We start from the raw sequence: 20106 nt of genomic DNA, 5'->3' as shown, positions 1-20106 counted from the left end.
GCAAAGGTGATCATTTAAAAATGCAAAGCTGGAGGTCATTACATTATCCCAATTCCCCTTTATGAGTCAAAAAATGATAGGTAATTAATCATTCCTCTGAGAAGGATACCACAGTAAATAACAGGAAAATGTATAATTACCCGAGTCAGCCAAATGAGATATGTGCACATGAAACTCTGTGCCAACAGAATTTTGCCAATACCGATACCTCAACCTTTTGAAACTATTAATAAAATGAGATGTTTCAAAAGCTACTTCTAAACTAAGTGTTTTGCCTAACAGTTTTATAATTCTAAAGCAGATGTGCAAAAACTAGGATTAGGGTAAACAAAGTTCCAGTAGCCTGCAGTCCTGTCAGTTACCATCATAGGGAAAGACGACATAAACGCTTTCTCCATTTTCCAATATGCAGGTTCATGCTCATGGCTACTCAGCACAGTATCAAGGATCTCGATAGGAAAGGGGAAGTGTGGTTTTCCAGGAATCCCCCCATTTTCTGGACCTCTATCCTTTCTCTCTGGATTCATTCATATTCACTCGGAAATTACAAGACAGCTCAGCCTCGAATGAAGCTGATGGAGTTGGGTGATGAACTTGATCCCAGTACGAATGAACCCTGCAGAAGCCGCCAACCAGCCCCCACCCGGTCCCAGGTTGACCAGCTAGCTGTGTCACCTACACACGGGTGAAAAGCCACCACGCCCACAAAAGCAACGGAAAGCAGACATCCTGCCCACTGACTGTTGGTCAGTACAATCATCCCTGAAGAACAAGATTAGAAAATGTCAGGTAAAGTCAGATTCCAGAAGTTCGCATTAAAAAATAATCCCTCCATTTAAATTCCTTGCATTTTCATAGACATCGTTAAAACAAAGTCCTGATGTGAGACAAAGACACAATCACCCCACACACCACCAGACCCAGTAAAACCCGGAGAAAAAGGCCAGAAATTGCTTCACAAATGTCAATTTTATTGACACTAGTGCACAACCGAATACAATCATTTTGAGAGAATTGGAACTTGTCAAATAGAAATAGTGACAACAATCATAACTGCAATTGATTCAAGGTACTACACTACTCTCTTTTAAAAAAAAAAAAGAATCACAAAAAGAAAAATGTTATCGCTACAAAGAGGAATTAGAGAAGAGAAATTCTGGCAGTCTGTCTGGAGATCAAAACATTTCATGCATTTGTGAGTTGCTATTGGAGGGTCACCTTTTATTTGTCCACCATCATCTGGCAAAGCATGGGGGCTTACCTTCAGCTCTCACACTATGCATGAGACCAGGTGAGACAGTGTAAGTGAGAACATGCTGGGCCTTGAATCTGCAGTGACATGGGACAGAAAAAGCGTTCGCCTCCTCATTGAAAGAGTTGGAGCCAAGAACGAAAAGCAGTTAGAAGGCTAGCTTGAAGGAGGCGTGCAGGCGGGGAAACAGTACCCATTAGTCCCTGGACGGCATCCAGCAGCAGATAAAAAACCAACTGCCACATGGTGAGGGAGAAAATAAGGGTAAACACACTCGAGTACAACCATGTCCCCCCTCCAAAGGTCGATAGTTGCCCTAGTGAATTTCCCCGGGGACACTTCAGTTTGGTAGACCTAGTGGGCCAGAAGGGTGAGCTAACAGACCAGGGCTCCGGGAGAGGTGCCACCCTGCAAAGAAGGCAGGAAACATTGCAAAGAAGATAGCAATCTAGAAGACACCCCACTGGAGCACACTGGAGACAGGATTCAGAAAGCGGGACACCGAGAGTGAACCTGATGACAACCATGTTCCTACTTAGAGTCCGGGACAGTTCTGGGTTCAGCTACGTTCTCACTTACGTGGCCTAAAGGTGTGTGTGACACTGAAGTTATTACACGTGCAATACACAACCTTGGAGGATGACCAAGTTAGGGTAGCCCATTTCCATTTCCTGAGAGGCTACTTCAACGGGCTTTGTGTCTACTAACGGGGCCCAAGAAGGCCACGGCGATGAGTGTATTTAAACAGTAAGACCAATAAATCAATAAAGACCAAGCAGTCTGTTCTAGAAATCTATCAGCAATGCTAAGCAAGGGAAAGGTCCCAAACTCTGAGGTTCCATTTACCAATCTGAGCCACATCCATGGAAAATAGCCTCCTTCCTCCTCTTGCAAGAGAAACTCCTCAAGGCTTTGAAAATTCATAGATGACATATTCCAAACAAAAACAGGTAGCTCATTTACCATTCAACAATCAATGGAATATGCTGACGAGAGTAATTAGTAGAATTTGGCAGCTTGGTAATTAAAATTCTCTTTCGACTTGCAGCCAGTGTGTGACAAGGGTCTGTACAAACTGGTGTCCACGCAGGGCCTGCCCCCGGTCAAGTGTGAAGAGTTGTGTCTGAAAGGTCAATGTCTAAGGTCACAGTTACTAGAGCTACATGTAACCAATTTTCACTGAAGTCATCCATTTTACAAAAAAAGCAAACAAACATGATGTTACATAAAATGACTCTGCCGGGTTTCTGCAGCCTTATAAAGCTTGTTCCCATCACACAGTCTGTCACCTGCCTTGAAGGCACAGCCCTGGTCAATGAGAAGAAATGGTGACTGGTGCTCACGGCTACTCCATGAACTTATTAATGCCTGGGAATTTTTATCATTTTCCTCCTCTATGACAAATTGACACAAAGGAATTTCTTTCAGCAAGGGGCTCTAGGTAAATAATTTGGGGGGCGGGCAGAATCTTCTAAGAAACCACCTGGATATTAAGGCAATAGGTGGAAAAAAGTCTGAAGAGATTAGAAAAAGATCAGTTACCGCCCTAAAAGTCTGGAAGCTTTTGATTCTTAAAAGAATTTTTTCCTATTTTTAGAAATTGCCCTGCAGGTTTTTAGGCATTCAGTTATATTTCTGGTTAATAACTTTCAAGTCCCTCACCTCTACCAAATAATGTCATGACACTCCTCCCTCCCCCCCCACCCCAGATCTCCATGTCCCCGTCCCTACCCTTAATCTGTATCAAGAGGGCTGAGTTTATGTCACTCCCAAGGATTAAACATGCCTTCACTAATGCTACTCTTGAGGGGGGGCATTTCTGGTTAACTGCTTTAAAAAAAAATCCTTTTAAATGTACACATTCTCATGGCACCAACAATTATGGAACTTCAAATTAGCACTGCAATATGTATGGATTTCAATTTATCACCCAGCCCAGAAACTGGTTTAGCTGCTCTTTTTAATGTAATATACATTCATAATTCTTCTCTCTGGCTGCACAAGGGAAGGTGGATTTGCAGCATCACCCAGACTGGAGCATCTCTTGACCAGCCCTCCACCAGAGGCACATAAACAGCAGGAACATGGTTTATGATCAAGAAGCCAAACTCACGCCTGCCTTCCGCTCTTGGGACTGGGTACAAGCCGCCTAGTGACCATCTACTTCCTCTGACTATACTAAAAAGGCTTAAGAACAAACTCACACAAGCCTGGGGAAAGAGAACTTTCTAATCTGTTTTTCCAGTAATAAAAATGGCATTTCGAATACTTAGTTGTACCTGTCCTGTGTTTTAAACTAGTCAATAAATTGGGAATCCTCATTTTTAATTAGATAAGTGTTATTTTTCCTGTTAAGGAGGGAACCAGAAAACCTGACAACTTTAAAAATAGTAATCCATAGATTTGGTAAGTATTAAAATATCTGAGAATGAGAATACAGATGAAAATGAGACTGTTGATGGCTTTCTCAAGTCTTCTTTTCAAAATTATAAAAAGTACAATTATTTAAAAAGTATCTATGAGGATTTCCTCAATATTCTCCCAAAGTTCTGTATTTGGCAAACATCTAGATGCCAGTCATCTATTGTGATTTGTCTCCTGCCATTTGCTTCTAAAATATAGGAGATTATAACTCTATGTACCCAGAATATGCTTCAAAGGCACATGTAGGAAATACATTACAGAGGCAGGTTTGCATTTATTTTTAAAAAGGCTCTTTTTAAATCCACAATCTCCCTCTAAAAGAGAAGACAAACTCTCTCTGGAGATGGTCTGCATTTGAAAGCCAGTTACCAAAAAAAAAAAAGGTCAATACTGTATTGATTCATGAGAAGTCTCCAGACCAGGCAGGATTCACTCTAGTCTGATAACTAAGCGGGGTCCCACCCCAATGGAATATGTGAGAAAAAAAAAAGAGAGGAAAAAAAAAAAAAGGGCTGACAATGTTTCATTGAAGTTACAAGATTCCACAAGAAAAACCAGGTTATAGGATTACCAATCACAGCAGGGTGGCCTTCTTCTTGATAATTTAGGTTGTTGCGCGTAATGTACGTGCTTCTTAGACCAAGTTCCTTGAAGAAAAGTTTTACAAGCAGCTAAACATCAACGTTACTGTTCATCATCAAGCAATTCAGAAAAGCAACAGGAATGCAACTTGCAGAAAAAGAAAGAGAAATGCTGCTAATGGGAAAATGATAGCGAATGCACTAGCTTGTTCTCGTTTATGGGGAAAAGATAAAGGAGAATTCTCCTTTGTCTGAACACGGTGGTGGTGTTGGCAGTGTCTGGGCTGGGGGACGTGGTGCTTCGTACCAATGAAAAACACCATCTTGTACTCAGGACAAAGCTTCAGCCATCAGTCGGAAAGAACAGTTACAATTGACAGTTTTTACAGCAAGATACCTGTTAGGACAAGTAAAAGCCTCTTCAGTTGAGATTAACAAGAGCTATTAATCCCGTGCATACACCGTTATGTGAGTTTGGCCTTCCATGCTTGAAGAATCACCAAGCTCGTTGTTACTGGAGAAACCAGCCACCTTCCCGGGGGAATACATCCACGCTTCCGTGAAATACTGCGCTCCCAGCCGTGGAGAGAAGGCAGAACCAGACAGTATCTGTGAGAGCCTACATTCTGGGTAGACAGCAAACTACAGACAGCTCGCTGGCCATGAGCAGCCACTTGGGCTGAGCTAGAGGCGTCTTCTCTACATTTCTATCTATCCCCACTCCCCAACAAAACACACACACACACAGCTAAATTCTCTTATACGCTACGTAAAGTTTGCTATCCCCATTGGAATAGATGTCACCATTCAAAATAGGAAGCCAGCCCTCTGGTTAGCTGTCTGAGCTCCGCCCACGTAAGCTCCTGCCACAGATGCTCTCTGTTTCCACGAGCCCTGCCCCGCCCTACAGAGATCCTGCTCCCTTCCAAGGACCATCCCCACCTCCACACGGCACAAAGTGCGGGCTTGGAGAAGATAGCATCAGAAAAGTGAGGTCTTCCGTTCATCTTCTATTTCCCCACCTTTAGTGAAATACGGTACCACCGAGCATGACCGCTCAGGATGCCTCCGTGATAAAGCTTGCTGTTTAGTGAGCAGGATCACTGTATTCTAGAAGAAACAGGTGTTCCAAGTACAAACTGGTATTCAGTCATGTTAAAAAAAAAAAAAAAAAAAGACATCAGACAGTGCTCCAACAATGCAGGGAACAGGAGGTACACCATGCTTTGAGGATAAAAGACAGAACGCTGGGGAAAAAAGTCTTCTCTTAGATAGGTACATGCTGACCACAGAGTGCATACCACGGCACAACAGAAAAATGTTTTCTCAAATTTATTCAACAAATGACAAAAATGAGAATGAAGTCCCCAGCCTTGTCTATTTTAAAACTAATTCAGCGTATTAGAAATTTTTAATAAAATATTAAATGTACACACAGAGAGAACAGAAGGGAACTGGATTAATAACATAGGCCAAGCTTGTGAGATTGGGTTAGTTAGGTTTGCACAGCAACCTTCCAGGCAGAAAGGAGGTGAGGGTGAGGGACTGAATCCACTGGCCATTCAGGTGCGTGTGTAGAGAGCAGCGGGTGTGTGTTCTTGACTAAGGAAAGTCTATCTTTGGTCTTTCTATAAATCACTGCGGGCAGAGTGACAAATGCTTTCCTTCTTACAAAGGAACTGCAAGGCCCAGGAAAAAGCAATTGTTGGCCCAGTTTCATGAGCCAGAAAGGTCATCTGTGAAGACTGACAGGCCCATCAGAGGCTCCAAAATGACCCTTCTACTGTTTCCTATTTGAGAGTCAGTTAACAACCCCAATTTATAATAAAGCAGAAGGACTGCCTCCAAACTCCCAGTACCACTAACACCTCTACCTCTTACTCAAAAGTACAGTTAATTACTGTCCGATGCTTTGTTATACACACACCCACACCCACACACACACACACACTAGTCCCTGCTCCCGCCTTAGTACTCTTGGTTTATGTTGCATTTTGCAGTGATTTCTAACTTCTATTCTTCAATATTCTGAAGTTCTTGCACCTGACCCCTAGCAGCAAGCTCATGTAATTCTCAGTACCATTTCCATGGCTGTATTAACAGCACCTGCCTTGAAGCTAACCTTTCATACCAGCTCTCAACTACAAACTTAGATCAGATACCCTGTCAACAATTGATTTTCAATCCTCCCTACTTTCAAATACCAAACCACCCTAAGACATATCAGAGCACCCTGATCTAGAACCCACACGAAGACGCCAAGGAGCTGCCTTCCACCAGAAGTTATAACCGAACACCAGAGGCCAAGGAGATTGCCGAAGGCTGCTTCCAAGGCTAAGCTGTGATGTGGGCATCATTCAGTCCATCCACACTGAAACGATCCTGAACAAATCAGAGTCTCTTCAATTTTTAAAGCTTTAAAAAAAGGAGATTTACTAATTCTATCTTAGCTTCCACCAGGGTGTTTAACGGCTTTGACTGGGGGGGGAAAAAAAAAATCCCCCATGCTGGAAGTTTCATCTATGTTTTCTTGAGTGATGTGTTCTGAATTTTATGAAGCAAGACCTGTTTTTCACAACAAGACTCTACTCACCTCCTCCCAAATATGTATCTGACACACAAATCAGCATTTGCAACTTCTGTTTATAGAGGAAATACTTAAAAATCCCTAGGTTACCCAGGAAACAATAAACAGCTCTTTTCCAAGTAGGTATCCAAACAGGTGGCAACCAGGCCACTTTTGACCTTTGATGCCTACAACGCTAGGCCAAGCCATCATGGGTATTTTTTGCTTTTCATCATTATTATTTTTTTAATAAAAAGAGAGCTGCTACATTAAGTGGCATGCTTATTTTGATCTAAACGTCATGGCTTCATTTCAACAACTAGCAACTGGTGTTAGAGGTATGCACAGTGTAGAGACCCCATTTCCCTGTATTACGTTTCATTCAACTAAACAGAAACAGATGGAATTAGACTAACGAGGAAAAAGCAGCGCCAGTAAATTCTTTAAATGTCGCCAGACTCAAGTTCTTTAATCACTTCCTTCTTGCAGAAGTTCATCCGCTAGTACCTTTCCTTCCGTATGTTCTTATGAACTTGGCTAACATGGCTGAGTGTAAACTCAGAGAGCTGCCAGCAACAGGTTATTTTGAAATGTTCACCTCTTTCGGGTTCAAAGAAACTTTCTCTATTGCAAAGACTGCATTGAAAGACTCTTCTGCAGTTTGCTTTGTAATATCGGCAGCAATAGAGTTGACCCTTGGACAACGCGGGGGTCAGGGGTGCAGACCCTCCGAGCAGTGGAAAATCCACGTATAACTTATAGTCGGCCCTCTGTATGTATCTACACTTTCGCATCTGCGGATTCCACCAACCTTGGATCGTGTGGTACTGTGGTATTTACTACTGAAAAAAATCTGAGCATAAGCGGACCTGCGCCATTTATACCCGTGTTGTCCCAAGAGTCAACTGTAGACTCATCCCCATGAAACTAGAGGAAGGCCAGCCTTAGAGTAATTAAGTTCATCAGGGGAGGAATGTTTATAGACTACAAAGGAGAAGATCCAGAAAAAAAGAGCCTTTCTTGGGCACGCAGCTCGGACAGCTTTAAATTCTGGTTAATGAAAATGAGGGCCTAGGCAAAGAAGAGTGATCGAGACAGAAGCAAATAAACTCAGAATAAACCTAATAATGAAGGGGACCCCAAGTTTCTTAATTTAAGGCTGGGCCTACCTGTAGCCCAATCACTCACTGATGACTTCAATTGCACCAAACCCATACTGCGTTGAAACAGGGAATAGCATTTTAAGTGGAAAAAGTTGATTAAAACCATATGAACGCTGGTTAAAGCTATGAAAAAGGGAGGTGATGCACATTCACAACAGTTTTAACAAAATTTTAAATGGCAGCTTAATATTTTAATTGTTTCTTCTTTTAGGAACTGCTTGCCAACACAATCAAACTGACTCCAGAGTGAAGATGCACGTGGGGTTTCTGATTCAACTGCGGGCAGGCTGGATTTTGTATACTTGGTGGAAATTTCAAGAGGCTCATGCTGTATTTTGGTTTTGCAGGCCGTGTGTGTGTGTGTGTGTGTGTGTGTGTGTGTGTGTGTGTGTGTGTGTTTAAAGCATTACTTGGTTTGAATCTTCAAAGAAGTTCTGGAGCATCAAATGGAAATTATTCACATTTTTAAGTGCAGGCCACAGCAGCACCATTTGGTGAGATAAATCTGTGAGAAATTTCCAAATACGAATCACATATGTGGAGAAGAATCTGGCTCACAGACTTCCTTTAACTAAATGCCTGTCTAATAAAATGGCATCATGGCATACAGATGACTGGTCAAGGAGCTGGGGCAATCCACTGTAAGTTCTGGAACTCATTAAATGCAGTTCTTTACGAGGATTTCTTGCATTTTTATGCTGCCTGAACAAGCAGCAACAAAAATCAGTCACAAAAGGATCTATAATTTACATGTTTTGAAATACTATCTAACAAAAGATATTCATGCGCGGAGGCCCCAGAGTAGCCCTGAGTGGCTTGAAGATTTCTGTTTCTATATTTGGTTTGTCTTCCACCCAAGGCTTTAAGATATCATTGCACAGGAGCGGCCGCGATCTGAAGACTTGGCTTCCTTATTGATGCAGGCGACCCCTACACTAGCTGTTGCCTTAGAAAAACTGGCTCTGACGGGTCCTGCGAAACCCTTTGGAAGTCTGAAAGAATTCACAGGTCTCTAATCTCTGCTGCCTATTGGTCACACCCAACCCCATCTCTGATCTTCCTGCACTTTGTTCAACTTCAGGGATGTGCCTGCCCTTCTTATACCACACAGTGAGATTCCAGAGGCCAGGGAAGGACCCGGGGACCAGAGTCTCACAGCAGGCAGAAGGCACGGAAGGTGCGGGGCGCTGGGGTTGGCACACAGCCTGCTGGCGTTTCTCTGACCTCCTCACCTCAGTGAACTGGCTCTACCATCAGACTCAAAGAATGCTTAGGTTCACTCACCCAGCAGCTCTCTTTACTAGTGCAGGGAAAGCTCTCCCAGAGGCAATGAGTGAAAACTCCCAGCACTTCAGAATACGTGGCTTTTGAAAAAACTACACACCTTCCCCCCTCCCCCCAATTTCTTTTAAGCACCGTTAATCACACCAAAATTGCCACTCTCACAAAGACTGACTGAGAAGCAGAAACTGAGTTGCTTGGCTGGTACAAAACCAAACCGGAGAAAAACTCTACCAGTGACCCTAAAAGTGGAAAATCTCGTCAATATAGAACTGGGTACACCACCGTTGATGAGTTGCTTTTGAAACACTTTGGATAAAAAAATCATCTCTTCGGGGAAAAAGCAAAACAAAATAATTACTGGAATACGTTTTGCTTTGGGGGTTTACATCTGATGATTCACATTCTAAGCCAGCTAAGTTAATACCTTTTGCTCATTCATATTTCATGATCAGACTGCTGTAGGATTAGAGGTAAAAAGAAGACTCATTTGAACACACCACCTTCACAAATAAACCACAGATTCCACATGTGACTCTGCTTAACTCACGTTTGACTACTTTTTTATATAGCAAATTGACATCTTTTTCTAAGCTCAAAACAGAATATGCAAAAATGGGTTATAACTGCAAAAACCCCACAATATAAAAAGCAGTAGTTCTTCCTACCTAATATGGACTGTAATAACCTAAGTCTACATGATTCCTGGTCTCCATATGATTTTAATTATTAATCCATACAAGAGTCTCAAAATATAAAATACTGAATCCAAAAGGTCCTAGTGCATCAAGCTGTCACATAGAGTAAAACACGGAAGTCCAGAGACCAAGGTTCTGGTTTTAGATTTGCCATGCAACGGCTGTAGGACTATGGGAAGTCTCTTCCCTTCGTCAGAACAAGGTTTCTCATCCGTAAATAAAGGTTTAACCTAGGTGACCTCCAAGGTCCCTTCTGGCTTCAAAATTCTGTGACTCTGTTGAACATGTAAATCTAAATAAAGCAAAATATGAACAGACTACTTCAGTGAACATCTTTCAAGCTATCCAATAATCAACTTGATTCATCAATCATGCACTGAATCAAATGATTAGGAAGATAAAGCAAAAGTGTGTGTAAAAATGGATTAAGTTTTCAGAATCTTTAAAATCAACTTCTCAACATTCAGGCGGACAGAGAGTCACGCGTGAACCACAGGGTCTGTCAATATTTCTGCTTATTCAACACTGTGGCCAAATTCTACTCAGTTTCCTAAACTTGCTTATTAGCTCTTCCCCATGACAAAGCCACACGATGAGTTTTAGTAAGGCCACTCGCATGGCGGCACGTTAGGGCTGGATCATCATTACAACTCTTTTCAATAATTTTGTAGTTACTTAGGATCTAAAATTTTTATTCTACAATTTATCTTTTTTTTAAAAAAAGTACCAAAGACTAAAAAGTACCAAAGAGCAGGCATGAAGAAAAGCATTTCAATGGTGACGCTTTTCTTATTTGGCAAGCAAGCCAACATTTCAGCTGACACTTCCATCACATTCCACTAGGTTCTAGAAGGCAATAGTGTCTGTCTGAGAAATGACCCTGGCAGCCTAGCAGAGCCATCTGGGGACCCCAAGGGGGCACTCCAGACCAATTTGATCCAAATTTCTAGGGTCAGGGCTCAGGCAATACCAATTTTTTTAAATGTCCCAGGTGATTCCAAAGTGCAGTAAGGCTGAGAAGCAATGCAAGTTCAAACCAGGCTTTTCCATCTGAAATGCAGAAACGCTGGGTGAAAGGCACTGGTGTAGATGGTTAAGATTTAAAAAGAAACCAAACCTCTCACTACTTCTACTTTCTTTTTTCCTGCACAGAGAAGCAGCCAGAAGTCACTGTTCCTGAGCGTGTGAATAGAATATTAAGAGTGTGCGTAAAAATCCACCAAGGGCAACGAGACTGGGAAACAGGCCTTCTCAGTGCTGTGCACTATTCAAAGGCAGGCATTGAGCTTGCTAACCTCCTGGTGCCACCAGTACCTACCCTGCGAGGTCTCACTTTTCCCTGCAGCGTCTCTCAGCAGCATCTCTGTGTTTCACCAAGAGGCTCTGACGGCCAGAGTTCTTCAACACCTTCTTCAACCATAACTAACGTTTGACCCATGAAAGCAAACCCAAACCAAACCAGCAATCTCATCTCGATTACAGTTCATGAAGATTTATATCATTTCACAGGAAGGCTGCAAAGAAGAAATAATCCCGAATGCTTCCAATTAAAATATTCACTAGTCTTATTAGTAACGAAGATTTCAACAACACTTCAACTAGCAACCAACTTACATTTGGCCTTGAATTTTGTCAATTCCTCACTTTATGAGGCACAGCAAAGCAGCCCTCCTTTTAAAGAAGGGGTTCAAAGTAAAACCCACACCTTTCCTGGGATCTCAGTGATACTTTCGTCCCAAAAATCGACCAGATGGGATGGTGATCTGTGTACACAACTGAAGATACACAGAAAATTTCCACGTAAATACAACACACTATACACATGATCAGATTCATAATAAAGGATTTCTTCCTAGCCTTCAGCCAGAAAGAGAAACAAGCTCTTGGTAACTTGTCATGGTGTGTGAAATTCTGTCCTTCTGAAAGATCTGAGAAGTCAGGCATGCCCTACCCAAACATGTGCCTGCCCCAAAACTTCCTCTAACAAAGGTCGATTAAAAATTAACAAGTCACTAGGACAGGTCATCTCCAGGGAAATCCTGGACACACGACTCCAGGTTTCCAACCCTTGAAGACCTGCCCTCTGGTCTCCTCACTCATACTCCTCTCCCTCCTCACTCAAAGGCAGGCCACCCAAGGACTTCTTTCTCCTCACCCCGGAGGGGGAACTCAGCACAGCTGGATTACCAAACACGAGGGGCTGGCTCAGAGGGCTGACCAGTTCAGAGTCTGAATCGCTGGATTCAGTCCCACTGCTGGTGGAGCCCTCGGTCATTTGCAGGGGTGCCAGCTGGGCTGCCTTGCTAGTGGCACACGCTGACTGCGCCATGGGGGTCCTTGAGGTTGGACCCACGAGACGTGTACCATTAGCCAGCGTTCTACCTTCCGAAGCGGCCGGGCCGGCCAGGCCTCCCTTTCCGTGGCCATCAAGCCTATCCACTGCCGTCGGGGTTGATGCTACCTGGCTAAGAATGAGTGGATCTGTCTCTGACTTATTATATCTCAGATTCCTTAAGTGTGGCCTTTGTAAGATGGGGGAACCGTTTTCATAACGAGGACCCTGGCTTGGGAGAGGATCTCCTCCCACACTTCTCTCTCTATAGTCATGTGCGTTTTCGGAAACATAGCCTTGAGACCCGGTCCTGTCCCAACTCATACTTGGACTTGAACTTCTGCTGCTGGGAGACAAGGGGGTGGCCAGGGCACTGTGACTGCCTGAGGCCCTGAACATCTCGTCTATCAGAGAGCTATGCCTTGGGAGTCTGGGGCTCCCACTCATGTCAAAGGTGATGTCTGCTGAATCATCGTCACGGAATTCTTTGGAAGGAGGCCGGGAGGACTTCACAGAGTGAGGGGAAGCCCTGCGCCTAGCCTCTATTTGCCTCTCATCCCTGGACAGCAGATAAACACCACTGGTCAAATCACCCTCATAGTTGTCATTTGTTTGGGACCGGGACCGGGACGCGTGTTCCCTGAGGAGGTCGTATTCACTGTCTACATCACTGCAGTCAATGAAAGGAATGGAAGCACTGCTGCCTTGGGCAGCCCTGGATGCTGGACCTGTGCTTGGCTGCGGGGGCCGAGGTCTACTCTGCTGGGTCCTGTCCGTAACGACCTCCTCCTCTTCCTCCGTCTCCGCCCTGCCGGCCCCGTCTGCCTTCGTGCTCCCCGCCGGGCTCCTCTGCGGAGTGGGGTTGCGCTGTGGCCCGCGCTCCTCGGCCGAAGCGGTCGGGTCCCTTCCCAGCTGGCAGCTCTGGCCGCCCGGGGATGCAGCACCTTCTCCAAAGGTAAGGCTGGCACTCTGCTGAGCCTGGGTGGGGCGGGGGGTGTGCAAGAAAAGGGGGAGGGAGATGAAGAGAAAAAGGAGAGGTTACGCCACAGCTGAAAGAGACGGAGACGTGGAGTCCCACTTAATGGCATCTCCTGACGCATCGAGTGGCCGAGGATTGCCAAAGAAAGCCTGCCCTCCCCGGTCTTAGAACAAAGCACCCCGTCAGGAATCGGGCATTCCCGAGGCTGTCTGGTCAGGATCCAGAACGTTCTTTCAGGGTGTGGAAGCCGACAGTACAGGGTCCCTGGCAGCACAGGTGAGGCAGTGCCTCTGCTTTCCAGGACCGGCAGCCTCCTCGCGGGCGTCCAAAGTTTCTATGGAACAAGACGGTCCTTCCGGCCCACAGGGGACCGACTTCCTGAGGGGGTGGGGGCAGGGGGAGGAGGAGAGGCTTCGTGGACCTCCAAAGGCAAGTTGACACGCATTTCAGACAAATGACAAACACGTCTTTGTTTCGATGCCTAAGGGCAGGATGGGCAGCTTACAGACTCTCTGGATTCACACGGTGAAACTGCCTTCGTGTTCTTTCCCAACAAAGTTCTTATTCTCTTGTAGAGAAAACCCTGAAAGCTCACCCAGAGACCAACTCCAGGGAAAACGAGCTCTGGCCACCCTCAGAGCAAGAGTGATGATGTGTCTTGTTGCCAACCGTGGTCGCTGCTCTGTAACATGAGCCCTGGGAACGCACCGTCCGGTCCTGCGCCAGCGCAAGGTTCTGACCTTGGCAGCGAAGGGGAGCTACACCTGTCACCCGCGAGCTAGGTCCCGATCTCTTCACACGAGCGAGCGCAGCCGTTTAGCTGGAGGGTGGGCTCAACTCTGGCTCTGGATGGTTCCAGCCCTAAGCTGAGTTCAGGCCAATAGAGCAAACTTCCCCGGGGCGAGGGCATGGGAGGGAGAAGGGGCAAGGATACAGGCCAGGGCGAGAAGCACAGAGCCGGTGTCTGGTCAGAGCCAGGGCACACGGCTAGCCTCTCCTCTAGAAAACACCCCGAAGTGGAAGGATGAAGAACACCAAAGCAGACTAGGAAACCCAGTCCTCAGCAGAGGACGTTTGGCGGCAAACAGAGCTACAATAGCGACTTTCACCATCACTGACTTGTTTTGGCACTTCTGAGTTCGGCTCTGTAGGCTGCGTAGCAAGGCTTCCGATGGAATGAATCTTGCTGTGTTTCCTGGGAGAAATCACACAAGAGAACTAAAGTTAGGAGAATTGGTTTTTTTTTTTTAATTGGTTTTACATGAAAAATAACGGCATTAGGCACTCCCTCAGTAGTGAAGGCACCCAAAGTGGTTTGGATAAATGCTCCCTGGAGACAGACCCAGTCGCCCTTTCTGTATCACGTGTAGGATCCGGGGTTGCCTCAGCCTTGAAAAAGTTCTCAGCGCTCCCAGCCCCCACTGCAGGGGTCCAGCTGCTTGGGAGCGCCGCCGCCGAACGCTCACTCTCTAGTTACGGGAAATGTCACTGGGAGCGAGCAGTGGGCTGGGCCCGAGTACGCTCTGAACTGCAAGCCCTGGCCTAGCAACATGAAATCAATTTGCGTGCTTTGGGTAATGATCTTCTAGATCAGTTCTATAGCAGAGGCCTCTGCCGCTCATGAGCTACTCCTTCACAGCGCTCAGTTCAGAGAAAAGGCCCTGCCCCAGGGATGAATGTATAGACTCCACAGTAGAAGAAACTGGTTTTTTATGCCACCAACACCTTCCCTTTAATCTTTTCCTTCCCTTAGTGTGTCGGTCCCCAACTTCCCAGGGGACAAGCATGAGAAACTTTTCAGGTACTCAAACACATGAAACTGCATAAATATAGAGATTAAATTCCAATGTCCATCCAGCTTTTCTTTAAAATACTCCAAATTAACACACCAAGGCTCTGGAGCACCCACATTCTGAGTCAGAGAGAGGCAGACCACTTCTTACACAATCCTCAAAAGATTAATCGTGGATCGCCCGAGAAAATGATGGGGTTTGCTACATCTAGATAAGCATACAAATAACCTTCTGAACACTACATTTCTATATACAGGGAGGGAAAAATGACCCCAGATCTCCATCAGGAGAAATATACAAGGATGGTCAAGGCAGCACACTTGTTTCAGCAAAAGCAAAACAAAACACCAAACAACCTGAATGTTTATCAACAGGGAATCAGATACCTAAAAGGCAATACTTTCACAATACCATAAAATGCTTAAGATAGATCTCAAAATCAGGGTAGGTTTAAAAAGCAAGACGCATGATTATATACAATGTAATACTGATCACATAAATGAAAAAGGACACCCCCAGAGCAATTCTGCCTATTCTTTTTGGGTGCATGAATATTTCTAATAGAAGTAACATGAATTAGGTAGTTGTTGCCTCTGGGGAGGGAAGGAGGGAAATAATGAAGGCTGTTGGTTAAAGGGGGTTTTCACTACATCTGTAACCACAATAGCTGCAAATAAGAGAAGAAGAAATAAAATCCCAGAAACCAATGTTAAAACGTTACTAGTTAATTCTAAGTACTAGGAACATGGGTGTTTGCTGTATTCTCTGCGCTTTATTGTTAATTTTTAAATGTGTTAAACTGAAAAAAGAAAACCATTAAAACAAACACTTGCAACTAAACAGTCATTGGTGCACCATCCCTTCCCCCCTTTACCCTTTTCTTTTAGTCCCTCTGGGCAGAGCAGTGATGAAGGGCAGTGAGCTCTGGAGCTGGATGACCAGGGCCCACTTACCAGCTCTGAGACCTGGGCGAGTTACTCAGCATCTTTGAGCTGCCACGTCTCCATCTTTAAAAAGGAAATAAAATAGCACGGACCTCACAGAGCAGGTATGACGACTCCATGAGTTCCTATGTCTAAAGGGCTTGGAACAGTGCCTGGCATACAATAAGAGCTCTATCAGCATTTGCTAACAACAAAAATAAATCCTGTTTCTCTTCAATCAAACGTAACTCAATTAAAAAGTTTATAGAACTCTCCAATGACCTATATGGGACTAGAATCTAAAAAAGAGTGGATATATGCATAACTGATTCACTTTGCTGTACACCTAAAACTAACACAACATTGTAAATCAACTACACTCCAATAAAAATTAATTAAAAAAAAAAACTAAAGGAAAGGGTTTGCAATTTTTCCAATTTAAAAAAAAAAGTTTATAGAAATACTTCCAATTCAAATCTCCAAATATTTAAGGACTCACCGGTGAGTAGGTTTTTACAGCGCTTTACGCCCTCTGTCAGCTCCTGTTCCTCTTGCATCCCTGCCCTCTGCTGGCTTCCTCTCACCCTGGAGTTAAGTGTCCCCCGGGCCTCAGCTGTTCCTAACACTGAACCGGCCGAGACTGACTGGGCGGAAGCGATTCTCTAGCTCACGGGGCCTGGGGGGAGCGATGCTTAGCCACAGAGAACGACTCCTCTCAAATCGCAAGTGGCACTGACGTTTCTCTTACCTTTCAAACTGCACCTTCTTATGTCCTCCTTCTTTAACATAGTCGAGAACCTGCTTCTGAGTCCGGCCACTAAAATGAAGACCACGAGAGGGGGCGGAGAAGACAGCAAGGCGTTCTCATTTCACACTCTGCACAGCCCTCCACCATCCTTGCCTCCCTCTTCCCACAGCTGGGAGACGCGGGAGTTCTCTCGGCTAGCCCGGGATGAAAGCAGTCCCAAGAGAAACTGCGCTTTTGCGTCCATTCTGTCTCTTGATATTTCCCTTATACACGACAGAAAAAGTTCAGTGAACTCAACAACTTAACAATCCTGTGTTTGATTATTAAGCAACCATCCCAAGAGCCTGTATACTTCACGAAGGCAGGGATAGTTCTGTTCACTGTATACCCCCAACACCTAGAGCAGAATCTGACATGCAGTAGACACTCAAAGACTGGTTGAAAGAATGAGTGAGAAATTGAACCAGTGATGGGCAGGTCTACATGGCATTCGGTGAAGCTACAGCAAGTGTTAACAAGGTGCTTTTGCTTCTACAGAGAAAGGAAATCCTTTCTGAATTAGAAGAGTTCCACTAGGAGTCGTCTGTGGCTGGGGAGACTGCCTTGTGGCTCCCTAACGTTCAAACCGAACACAGCAAGGGGCTGCCAGGAGCCTTCTGCGATGACCCAGCAAACATGCCATCAGCCAAAGCTCCTGGAAGCCAACCTTCCCGAGGAAAGTTTTGGGGAAAAGGACCACGTGGCAAACGGAGAGATGTGAAGCAGAATCCTTACCTGAACCGAAACGATGACCCTCGGCTAAAGAGAACAGGCTTTGGCTTTGGTTTGGGCTCTTCAAAAAGTCTAAAAAAGGCATGATGTTCAACACAGATTTTCCAGAAGGATTTGCAAAAATCCCGACTGGCCATTAGGAATTCCAAGGTATCCTGGTATGAGCTCTAGAAAGAGAAAATAACACTTTGGTTTCTTCCATTACCCATAGACATTCAGTTAAAATATGGGAAAGGGGGCAGAAAACAAATCTGTCCAATAAAATTTCAATTGTGTATTTTATTATATAGCATGACCATAAATCCACATATTTAGTAAAATACATTTGTTCCTCATGACGAAATACAGTCATCATCGTTCAGCCATTTGCTTCTCCACTTAATTCCTTAGAGGAACAAACAGAAAATGGGGATACTCAGCAGAAGTGATAACATTTCCTTTGACAGAAATCATAAACAAATTCTGTTTACTTGGCTTACATTTCCTTCTTTAAAAAATATCCAAGTACTGAAATGTCTTTTCTGCCTCCTTAAAATAACTGAAACACATTTCTTCTTTCTGTTTTCTCCCCCCATGGTTCATGCCAACTTTGAATACTGTGCTTAAGCCTTTTCTCCATCAAAAAGCATATGGCTCCAGCCTCCAGGTGGCCCCAGGGACCATACAGGAAATGAACATTTTTTCTGGAGCACTGAAGTATCTATCACTCAAGGCTGAAAAACTCATGTTCTTTGATTTGGGAAAAGGGATATGGTAATTTTCTACTTCCAGACTGAATACTCTCAATTTAAGTGACCATGTTAACACAGCCCTTAACATTCTCCGCGGGTCCAGCCGTTTTGGGAGAATCTCACAGTTCTCGGTAGTGCAGTCTCAACTTATAGACAAGTCGTGCTGCAGTACACAGTCTTTTGGACTCAAAACACGTCTTCTCATAGAAAACGACTTCCAGTGGGTGCCTGCTTCCCAAATCAGGCCATAAAAACCTATTTCATCCATAATGTAACCAAATTACTATACACCTAGACTGCCATTTATAATCTTTCTTTTCCCCCATGGGAAAAAGCACTCCAGTTCTGGTTGGGGACATCAGCACTCTGTCACCCATCCATCCCTATTTATGGTGGATGGAGAAAACGCTTTCTTTCTTCTCTGACCCGGCACCACGTGAGCGACATCTTTAGAGGGAGGGTCTTCGGGAAGTGTGTTAGGGGAGGGGCCGGGTCAGCTCGTGAGAGTGCGCTGTCAGGGGTTGGGGACAACAGCAGGACCGCCCCTGGGTGGGGAGGGACAGACCCGGAGCACGGCAGAATGCTGAACGGGGTGTCCAGGTGGCCGAGGCTGGAGACACGGCGACTGCACAGGAGGGGGCGGCCCGTAGGTGCACAGGGAAGTGACCCCTCCCTGGGCACACATCTGTGTCCTCTGTCTACTGCTGATGACAGCTGTGGAGGGACCGAGCATCTGGAAACACCGTACAGACTGGCAGACACCTGGAGAGCTGCCGGCCATGGGTTCCGCCTGCGCCCTGGCGGGACCCGCCCCACCCCGAGGCGGCTCATTGGTCTCCCCCTCTTTCCCGAGAGGCACTTACGTTCACATCTGGGCGGAGCTTGATGAGAAAGCGCTTCCTCTTGAAGCTCAGCTTCCGCACCTTTGCCCAGTTGAAGGCATTGATCTTCGTAAAACCCTGAGAAGAAAGGTATCGGCCCGTGAGCCGGGAAACGAATGACAAGCAACACGGGAGCTGGTCCGCTCTGCTCACGGGGAGCTGAAAGGAGGGCTGCCGTTCTACCGCCCCTAAGAATGCCTCTTGCTGGAGAATTCCCGGGCTCTGCGACTGTGGGATGATCCCCATTCCCTTCCTGGATCACTGTTTCTCACCAATTATATGATCTGGCCTTCAAATTAAGTCTGCCTCCAGGGAGAGAAGAGGCTGGCCAAGGGGCTGATACAGAGAAAGATTAATAAAAATAAATACCATGACAACCACCACAATTATTGGCGACCATCACGGGCCGAGGGCCAGGCACTGTCCCAAGTCCTTTACAGCCCTTATCTTGTGAAGCCTTACACGAAACCCAGGGAGCTGGATTTATTATCTTCATTCTACACCTGTGGAAACTGCAGCATGGCTAGATTTTAATTTGTCCGAAATCGCATGGTTACTGCAGCAGAATGAGATTCCCGGGCATGTGCCTTAACCAGCAGCTGTTGTTATAGCCACAGAAGCAACACAGCGCTTAGCGATCACCCGCTCTGTCCACACTGCTCTGCTTCCAACAGCACAAGCAGGGCCGGGGAGGGGAGACCCCACCCTCCGTGTGTCTCTGAGGCCAGAGAACAGTCTCCGGGAGGGACATACACATCCTCATCTTTGATCGCCAGGTGGGACTGGGGGAGACGCAGTGGAGAGTCGCCAGATACCAGCTCCTATCTGTCCCGTCCTCTCAACTGAAATTAGAATTCCTCGAGCCCATTTGAACACCAGAACCACTTGTTTAAATTGGTCAGAATGAAGCAATTAGGCACAGGCAAGAAGATTCATTCCAAGATACAGTCCTTGTATATGATGGCATTACGGAGCAATTCTCA

General features: G+C 45.3%; 1 protein-coding gene across 4 annotated transcripts in view; it reads right to left on the bottom strand.

Annotated features, from left to right (window-relative positions):
- FARP1 (FERM, ARH/RhoGEF and pleckstrin domain protein 1) overlaps positions 1 to 20106 on the bottom strand; it is a 290079-nt gene that overhangs the window by 47148 nt on the left and 222825 nt on the right. For all 4 annotated transcript variants that reach the window (XM_082366088.1, XM_082366087.1, XM_082366090.1 and 1 more), the window contains 5 exons: positions 19106 to 19201; positions 17515 to 17678; positions 16741 to 16809; positions 14396 to 14471; positions 13026 to 13275 (listed from right to left, as the gene is read on the bottom strand). In XM_082366088.1, the coding sequence (XP_082222214.1) occupies positions 13026 to 13275; positions 14396 to 14471; positions 16741 to 16809; positions 17515 to 17678; positions 19106 to 19201 (655 nt within the window). The remainder of the gene's footprint in view (positions 1 to 13025; positions 13276 to 14395; positions 14472 to 16740; positions 16810 to 17514; positions 17679 to 19105; positions 19202 to 20106) is intronic.

The sequence above is a fragment of the Balaenoptera borealis genome (assembly GCF_965194805.1).
Source record: "Balaenoptera borealis genome assembly, chromosome: 18".
Classification (NCBI taxonomy): Eukaryota; Metazoa; Chordata; class Mammalia; order Artiodactyla; family Balaenopteridae; genus Balaenoptera; species Balaenoptera borealis.
The sequence above is the reverse complement of the archived record's forward strand: the minus strand, read 5'-3'. Positions and strand labels throughout refer to the sequence as shown.